The 9,278-nt window shown below is 49.0% G+C and overlaps 1 protein-coding gene across 1 annotated transcript in view; it reads left to right on the top strand.

The window, feature by feature from the left end:
• The first annotated feature begins 58 nt into the window (after nucleotides 1-58).
• Nucleotides 59-9,278, top strand: part of PI4KB (phosphatidylinositol 4-kinase beta) — a 28,325-nt gene continuing 19,105 nt past the window's right edge. The window contains exons 1-4 of the mRNA XM_058860255.1: nucleotides 59-254; nucleotides 669-755; nucleotides 3,751-4,651; nucleotides 8,271-8,315. Of these exons, the coding sequence (XP_058716238.1) occupies nucleotides 3,779-4,651; nucleotides 8,271-8,315 (918 nt within the window). The 5' untranslated portion in view covers nucleotides 59-254; nucleotides 669-755; nucleotides 3,751-3,778. The remainder of the gene's footprint in view (nucleotides 255-668; nucleotides 756-3,750; nucleotides 4,652-8,270; nucleotides 8,316-9,278) is intronic.

Here is a 9,278-nt window from a genome sequence, read left to right as displayed (position 1 = left end):
TAAGGGCATAAGCCACGCCCCCTCTGTGGCAAACCCCGCCCCCTTTTCCCGCGCCGCCGGCCCGCCAGGGGGCGCTGTGGCCGCCCCTCAGCGCCGTGAGGCGGCTCCGGGCCGGGCCTGGGGAGGCTCCGAGCGGCCCCGCTCCACCGGCCCCGCTCCGCTCCGGCCCCGCTCCACCGGCCCCGCTCCACCGGCCCCTTTCCGACCCCTCCGCTCCTCTCCCCGCGGCTCCCGATCTTCTCCGCTCCCCTGAGGTGAGCAGGGCTCCGCCGCAGCCTCGCCGGCCTCTCCGCGGCCTCCTCCTCCATCGCGCCCCCCCCCTTTCCCCGCCTCAGCCCGGTCCTCCCGGCGGTGCCGCGGCCGCTCCGTGTCCGGCCTCGCTTCCTCCTCCTCCTCCTCCTTCTCCTTCTTCTTCTTCTCCTTCTCTTTCTCCTTCTTCTCCTCCTTTTCCTTCTCCTGCTGCTCCCGGTTCCTCCCGCCAGCGCTTCGTGGCGCAGGAGCTGGGCAGGAATTCTCCTTTCCCTCACGGAGTATTTGGTGGCGATTTCGGGATGATTTTCCGGTGACTTTACAGTGATTTTTTGTGCTGGTTTTGTGCTGGTTTTGTGCTGGTTTTGTGCTGGTTTTGGGGGTGTTTTGTGCTGATTTTGGGGTGTTTTTCCCCTCAGCAGCCGCCGGTGCCCGGGATGAGCCGCCCGCGCCTCCCTCAGGGCCGGGCTCGCCCCTCGGAGCCTCGCGGGATGGGATCGCTCCAGGTACCTCATCCCAATTTTCCTCTTCCTTTTCCCAAGGAATTCCTCCCCAAATCCCCAAATCCCGCGGGGGAAGTGGCGCAATTCCCCCTTTTCCAGAGCCTTTTCCAGCCTATTTTCCTCCTGAGGATTTGCCAACCTTTCCCCCCGCCCCCGCTGCCGGGGCCATCTGGTGCCTCTGGAAGCTTTGGAATTGCCCAAAATCCCTTCTAAAATTCCATGGATTACGTAAAATTTGGATTTGCGATGGTCACTCAACCCCTCGGGAATGTTTTCCCAGGAAAACTTCGGCTGGAGTTGGTGGGAAGTTTGAGTAATGAGAAATAATTACATTTAATCCCTGCCTTTTTATTCCCTCCGCTTCCCTATAATCCGGGAGGGAATAATTGAGTGGAAAAAGGGATTTTCCATCTTTTTTTTTTTTTCCTCTGGAATTATTGAGGTTTTGGAGCTCTTCCTGGTGTGGATTCCGTGGATCTACTGCTGAAAATAATTCCTGATTTCTTCCTTGGAATTCTGAGTGGGATTTTAGGGTTTTAGGAGCCCTGCTCCTGGAATTCCTGGGAGATTTCTGCTCCTGAAATTCCTGGATAATTTCTGGAATTCCTGGGTGATTTCTCTTCCTGGAATTCCTGGGTGATCCCTGCTCCAGATTTCCTGGATAATTTATGATCTCACAGTTCAGGGTCCATGCTTGGATCAGCCCAGGATCCAAGCTGGAAATGTGGATTCCTGCTTTTTTTCCTGCTTTTTTTTCCCCCTTCCTTTTCCCAGTTTATTTCCCAACTTTTTGGGAAAAAAAAAAAAACCAAAAAAATTAACTTGGAAAACATCAAAAAGTGGGAATTTCTATATGGAATGTGATCCATGGGAGAAGGGAATTCCAGGATGAATTTTCTGGGTTTTATGGGAAGAGGGAAAATCTTTGGATGTGTTTTTTTGGGATGAGGCAAAAACTTTGGGAAAAGAGGGAATTTTTTTAGCCTGGAGCCTTGGATTTGGGATTGGGACAGAAGAGGAAAATTTGGGATATGTGGAAAAACAGGGATGGGAATTGTGGGGAAGTGTGGAATCCTGAATTTCCACCCCCATTTTTTTGGGGGGGATTCGTTGAAAAATGGATTTTTTTTCCCCAGTTCTCACGGGGTTTTTGGGATCTAAGAGGCACAAAAATTTCTGGAATGTGGGATTTGGAGCGCCAGGAATGGCAGAAATGGAGCAAAACTCTCAGACTTTGATCAGGATTTGGGCATTTGGGACTTGATGGAAAAGAAGTGGGGAAAAAAAGAGGGGAAAAAAAAAAGGAAAAGTGATATCTGGGAGGTGACCTTGGTTTGGATCACTTGGAATATTTAGGGAGAATTCCTGAGGATTTTTCCCTCTTTTCTTTGGGAGTTGGAAAAATAAAAGGGATAAAACAAATCCTTAAATTAATATGAAAAAAAAATGAAATTAATTGGGAAAAATCCTGAATTAACAGGGAAAAATTGGCATCATCTTCCCTTCAGGTGTATCCTGGGTTTCTCCCCATGAATCCCATCCCTAATCCCAAATTTTTTCCCAATTTCCCCCAGTTTGGAGCTGTCCCACCCCCTCCTCTGCTCCTCTTGAATCCTATCCCCGATCCCAATTTTTTCCCCAATTTCATCCCAATTTTTGCCCAAATTTCATCCCAATTTTTGCCCAAATTTCATCCTGATGTTGTTTCCCAATTTCATCCCAATTTTTGCTCAATTTCATCCCAATTTTTGCCCAATTTCAAACCAGTTTTTCCCCAATTTAATCCAAATTTTTCTCCAATTTCATCCCAGTTTTTTCTTAATTTCATCCCAATTTCATCCCAATTTTCACCCCAATTTTTTTCAGTTTCACCTCAATGTCTTCCAAATTTCACCCAATTTTTTTCCCAATTTAACACAAAATTTCCCTCAATTTAATCCAGATTTTTCCCCAATTTAATCCAAATTTTTCCCAATTTAACCCGAAATTTCCCTCAATTTAATCCAAATTTTCCCCCTATTTAATCCAAACTTTTCCCCAATTTAATCCAAATTTTTCCCAATTTAATCCAAATTTTTCCCCAATTTAACCCAATTTTCCCTCAATTTAATCCAAATTTTTCCCCAGTTTAATCCAAACTTTGCCCCAATTTAATCCAAACTTTTCCCCAATTTAATCCAAACTTTTCCCCAATTTAATCCAAACTTTCCCTCAATTTAATCCAAACTTTTCCCCAATTTAATCCAAACTTTTCCCCAGTTTAATCCAAACTTTTCCCCAGTTTAATCCAAATTTTTCCCCAATTTAATCCAAACTTTCCCTCAATTTAATCCAAACTTTTCCCCAATTTAACCCAAATTTCCCTCAATTTAATCCAAATTTTTCCCCAATTTAATCCAAACTTTTCCCTAATTTAATCCAAACTTTTCCCCAATTTAATCCAAACTTTTCCCCAGTTTAATCCAAATTTTTCCCAAATTTAATCCAAACTTTCCCCAATTTAATCCAAACTTTTCCCCAATTTAATCCAAATTTTTCCCCAATTTAACCCAAATTTCCCTCAATTTAATCCACTTTTCCCCGATTTAATCCAAACTTTTCCCCAGTTTAGTCCAAATTTTTCCCCAATTTAATCCAAACTTTTCCCCAATTTAACCAAAATTTTTCCCCAATTTAACCCAAACTTTTCCCCAATTTCATCCCAATTTTTCTCAATTTCACCTCATTTTCTTCCAAATTTCACCCCAATTTTTTCCCAATTTAACCCAAAATTTCCCTCAATTTAATCCAAATTTTTCCCCAATTTAATCCAAATTTTTCCCTATTTTCACCCCAATTTTTCCCAAATTTCACCCCAACTTTTCCGAAATTTCACCCCAATTTTTCCCAAATTTCACCCCAATTTTCCCCAATTTTTCCCAGTTTTTTTCTCAGTTTTTCCCCAATTTTTTTCCCAATTTTTCCCCAATTGATCCCGATTTTCCCTCCATTTTTCCAGCTCTGAGCCGCGCCGCCCCTGCTCCACCATGGGCGACTCTCCGGCCGGGAGCAGCCCCCCGGATCCGGTCAATTCCCAAGGGAGCGGCTCCGGGGGCGGCTCCTCCTCCTCCTCCTCCTCCCTCAGCGTCATCACGGAGGGCGTGGGCGAGCTGGCCCTCATCGACGCCGAGGTGGCCAAGAAGGCCTGCGAGGAGGTCCTGGAGAAGGTCAAGCAGCTCCACGGATCCTCTCCCGACTCCCCCCTCCCCAACGGAGCCAGCTGCCAGATCCGCTGCCTGGACGATCCGCCGGGCTCGCGCATCCGCGAGGAAGAGGAGGAAAGCTCCGGCGCCGCCAGGACGGCGCGGCGCCGCCAGCACCAAGCCAAGCAATCCTGGCTCCTCCGCCTCTTCGAATCCAAACTCTTCGACATCTCCATGGCCATCTCCTACCTGTACAACTCCAAGGAGCCCGGCGTGCAGGCGTACATCGGGAACCGCCTGTTCTGCTTCCGCGACGAAGAGGTGGATTTTTACCTCCCGCAGCTTCTCAACATGTACATCCACATGGACGAGGACGTGGGCGACGCCATCAAGCCCTACATCGTCCACCGCTGCCGCCAGAGCATCGACTTCTCGCTGCGCTGCGCGCTCCTCCTCGGCGCCTACTCCTCGGATATGCACATCTCCACCCAGCGCCATTCCCGAGGAACCAAACTGCGCCGGCTCATCCTTTCCGACGAGCTGAAGCCGGCGGGGAGGAGGAGGGAGGTGGGAGGCGGCGCTCCCGGAGCCGAGACGGGGCTGTCGCCTTCCAAAAGGACTCATCAGAGGTCCAAGTCGGACGCCACCGTGTCCATCAGCCTCAGCAGCAACCTGAAGCGCACGGCCAGCAATCCCAAGGTGGAGAGCGAGGAGGAGGTAAAGGTTGGGGTGTTCCTCTGGGAATTCTGTGGGAAAAGCGGGTGTGGGGTTGGGATTGTGCTCCAAGGCTCAGGGAAAATCCTGGGATTGTGCCTTGGGATTCATCCCAGAGATCTTCTGGGATTGGGGTTTTTGGGATTGGGATTGGGATTGTGCCTTGGGATTGATCCCAGAGATCTTCTGGGATTGGGGTTGTGCTCCAAGGCTCAGCCAGTGATCCCAAGGTGGAGAGCGAGGAGGAGGTAAAGGTTGGGGTGTTCCTCTGGGAATTCTGTGGGAAAAGGAGAGTGTGGGGTTGGGATTCTGCTCCAAGGACTTGGGATTCATCCCAGAGCTCCTCCAGAGTTGTGGTTGTGCCTTGGGATTGATCCCAGAGATCTTCTGGGATTGGGATTTTTGGGATTGGGATTGTGCTCCAAGGCTCAGCCAGTGATCCCAAGGTGGAGAGCGAGGAGGAGGTAAAGGTTGGGGTGTTCCTCTGGGAATTCTGTGGGAAAAGCGGGTGTGGGGTTGGGATTCTGCTCCAGGGACTTGGGAGTCGTCCCAGAGATCTTCTGGGATTGGGATTGTGCCTTGGGATTGATCCCAGAGATCTTCTGGGACTGGGATTTTGTGCCTTGGGGTTGATCCCAGAGATCTTCTGGGATTGGCGTTTTTGGGATTGGGATTGGGATTGTGCCTTGGGATTGATCCCAGAGATCTTCTGGGATTGGGATTCTGCTCCAAGGCTCATCCTGCTGGGAAAGGGATCTCCAGGGACTTGGGATTGATCCCAGAGATCTTCTGGGATTGGGGTTTTTGGATTGGGGTTGGGATTGTGCCTTGGGATTGATCCCAGAGATCTCCTGGGATTGGGGTTTTTGGGATTGGGGTTGGGGTTGTGCCCTGGGATTGATCCCAGAGATCTCCTGGGATTGGGATTCTGTTCCAAGGCCGATCCCGGCCTGCTGGGAATCTCGGGATGAGCCGGGAATTGCGAGCGGGAAAATCCGGCTCTTCCCAAATCTGGGAAAAATGAAACCTCCGGAGGGTGGAATCCACCCCAGGGAAACTGGGAATGACTGGGAATGACTGGGAATGGCTGGGAATGACTGGGAATGGTTGGGAATGGTTGGGAATGACTGGGAATGGCTGGGAATGGTTGGGAATGACTGGGAATGGTTGGGAATGACTGGGAATGACTGGGAATGACTGGGAATGATTGGGAATGACTGGGAATGGTTGGGAACAATTGGGAATGACTGGGAATGGCTGGGAATGGTTGGGAACGGTTGGGAATGGCTGGGAATGACTGGGAATGACTGGGAATGGTTGGGAATGACTGGGAATGACTGGGAATGACTGGGAATGATTGGGAATGACTGGGAATGGTTGGGAACAATTGGGAATGACTGGGAATGGCTGGGAATGGTTGGGAACGGTTGGGAATGGCTGGGAATGACTGGGAATGACTGGGAATGGTTGGGAATGGCTGGGAATGACTGGGAATGACTGGGAATGGTTGGGAACGATTGGGAATGACTGGGAATGACTGGGAATGACTGGGAATGACTGGGAATGGTTGGGAATAACTGGGAATGACTGGGAATGACTGGGAATGACTGGGAATGACTGGGAATGACTGGGAATGGCTGGGAATGGTTGGGAATGACTGGGAATGGCTGGGAATGACTGGGAATGGTTGGGAATGACTGAGAATGACTGGGAATGACTGGGAATGACTGGGAATGGTTGGGAATGGCTGGGAATGACTGGGAATGACTGGGAATGGTTGGGAATGACTGGGAATGGTTGGGAATGACTGGGAATGGTTGGGAATGACTGGGAAGGGCTGGGAATGGTTGGGAATGGCTGGGAAGGGCTGGGAATGACTGGGAACAACTGGGAATGACTGGGAATGGCTGGGAATGGTTGGGAATGGTTGGGAATGATTGGGAATGACTGGGAATGACTGGGAATGGTTGGGAATGGCTGGGAATGACTGGGAATGGTTGGGAATGACTGGGAATGACTGGGAATGGCTGGGAATGACTGGGAATGACTGGGAATGGTTGGGAATGACTGGGAATGACTGGGAATGGCTGGGAATGACTGGGAATGACTGGGAATGACTGGGAATGACTGGGAATGGTTGGGAATGGCTGGGAATGGTTGGGAATGACTGGGAATGACTGGGAATGACTGGGAATGGTTGGGAATGACTGGGAATGACTGGGAATGGTTGGGAATGATTGGGAATGACTGGGAATGGCTGGGAATGACTGGGAATGACTGGGAATGGTTGGGAATGGTTGGGAATGACTGGGAATGACTGGGAATGGTTGGGAATGGCTGGGAATGGTTGGGAATGACTGGGAATGGTTGGGAATGACTGGGAATGGTTGGGAATGACTGGGAATGGTTGGGAATGACTGGGAATGGTTGGGAATGGTTGGGAATTCCCAGGAATTCCTGGGAAATGGATCAGGAATCCAAGGTTTGATCCTGCTGGGAATTCTGCTGGGAATCCTTGGAAGGAGCCAGGGATTGTTTCAAACTCTGGGAATTTGGGATGAGGATGGAAGGAAGGATTGGGAAGGAATTTTCCAGGCTGGATTCGGGATCAAAACACCCCGGAAAAATCCGGGGCCGTTCCCTCCGGGATGAATTTTTAATATGGAAAAGGAGGAGGCGGAAACCGGAGCTTTTCCATAAATTATGGATGAGGAAACTCCTGGAAACGATCCAGAAAAAACTGGGAAAGCACAAAACCGGGGAGACTCCAGCCCTGGGTCCCAAATATCCCTCAAAAAATCCCGGAATTCTTGGAAGCGTTGGGTGTTTTTTTCTCTCCGGAATCCGGGAATTCCGTGGAAAAAGCTGGGAAAATCGACGGGAAATGATCCCAAAACTCAAAATTTGGGATCATTTCCCATCAATTTTCCCTCCAGCTGGGGTCCCAACCTGGTTGTCCCGTTTTTTATGGGAATTTTTGGGAATTTTGGCCCCAGAATTCCCGGTTTTCACATGAGGAAGCTCCACTGGATCCCTTTCAGGAAGGAAATCGTGGAATGATGGAGTCCAAGCGCTGGAATTTCGGGATATTTGGGATGGGAATCCCTTGGGATAGAGCTTGGACAATCACAGGAAAATCCTTGGGAGAAATCAGGAATTCCTCCGGGATTCAAATGGCCCCAAAAAAATTGGGATTCTGGGAATTTTCGGGATCGTTTCCGTGGGAATGCTGAAATTAGGGATAAACTGGAATCCAGGGAAGGAGGAAAAACCTGGATTTGGTGATGGAACAGGTCAGAAATCCAAGGAATTCGGAGCTGGATCCATCCTGGTCCTTCTGGGCTGGGATAATGAATCCCGGAGAGGAGGAAAACCGGGAAAATCCTGGGAATTCTGCTCCGCTTTGACCCCATCCCAAAAAATCCGGGAAAAATCCGCAGGAATTCCAAGGGGATGGGACCAAAATAAAAAAAACTTGGGAATTGCTGGAAGTGAACCCGGAGCTAAACTTTGCTTTTTCTCCCCCTTTTCCCTTTTTCCTTCCTCTCTTCCCTATGGAAAAAAAAAAAAAATTCCCAAAAAAACTGCCCCAAATCCCCCCTTTTTTTCCTGCTTTTCCCAGGAATTCTCCTCGAGTACGGAAAGCCTGGATAAATCCCTGGCTCCCGTAAGTTCCGATCCCATTTTTCCGGAGGTTCCCTCTTTTCCTGCCGCAGCATTTCCTCCATTTCCAACCCCTCTGGAATTTCCCAGCATTCCCTAAATATTCCCCAAAAAAAAACCAACCCAAAAACCTCGGAATGGGAATTACAGGAAAATTCCAGGAAAATTCATTCCCCCTGGATAAAATCAAGGAAAAAAAATCCCATTTTTCCCATCTGGGAATGAGGAAATTCCCGTTTTTCCCGTGCAGGTGGAAGAGGAAATGCTGTTTTCCCTTGGAATTCGGCTCCCAAAATTCTCGGCCGGATGGGATTAATTTGCTTTTTTTTTCCTTTTTTTTTCCATGATTTTTTTTTTCCCAACCAATCATTCCTTGATTTCATTAATTCCTTCTTTTTTTTTTTTTTCCATGAAAATTCCAATCGAATCCTGGCGTTTTTCCCTGATTTTTCTCTCCAGAATGAGCCCTTTTCCCAGTTTTTTTTTGGAATCTTTCCCTCCTCTTTTCCCGCCGGGATTCCCGGTGGGAATGCGTCGTCCATGATTTCCTCCAGCACAGGAGGGAAGAATTCCATGATTTTTTCCGGGAATTCCTGGATTCCAGCCCGGCTCTGATCCCGCTGGCGATTCCCAGGGATGGTTCCCACGCCCGGATTTGGGAATTTTGTTGGGATTCGATCCCAAATTTCCGGCTCATCCCAAATCCCGCTGCTTTTTAGGGATAACGGGATGAGCTCCAAGCCCCAAATTCCCACCCAAAATTCCAGGAATTCCTTGATTTCCACCCATTCCTGCTCCTCCCAGCCCAGCCAACTCCACTCCTCTCCGGGAATTTTTTTCGGGAATCAACGGAAAACTGGGATAATTCCTTCATTCCCTATGGAATGTTCTGCAGGAATAATGGGAAGTCCTGGTGTGGGAAGGATCCTCGGGAATTCCCGCTGGAATTTCCCTTTGGATTGGGATG

The sequence above is a fragment of the Poecile atricapillus genome, chromosome 33 (genome assembly GCF_030490865.1).
Source record: "Poecile atricapillus isolate bPoeAtr1 chromosome 33, bPoeAtr1.hap1, whole genome shotgun sequence".
Lineage (NCBI taxonomy): Eukaryota > Metazoa > Chordata > Aves > Passeriformes > Paridae > Poecile > Poecile atricapillus.
This window is presented reverse-complemented; position numbering and strand designations above follow the sequence as displayed.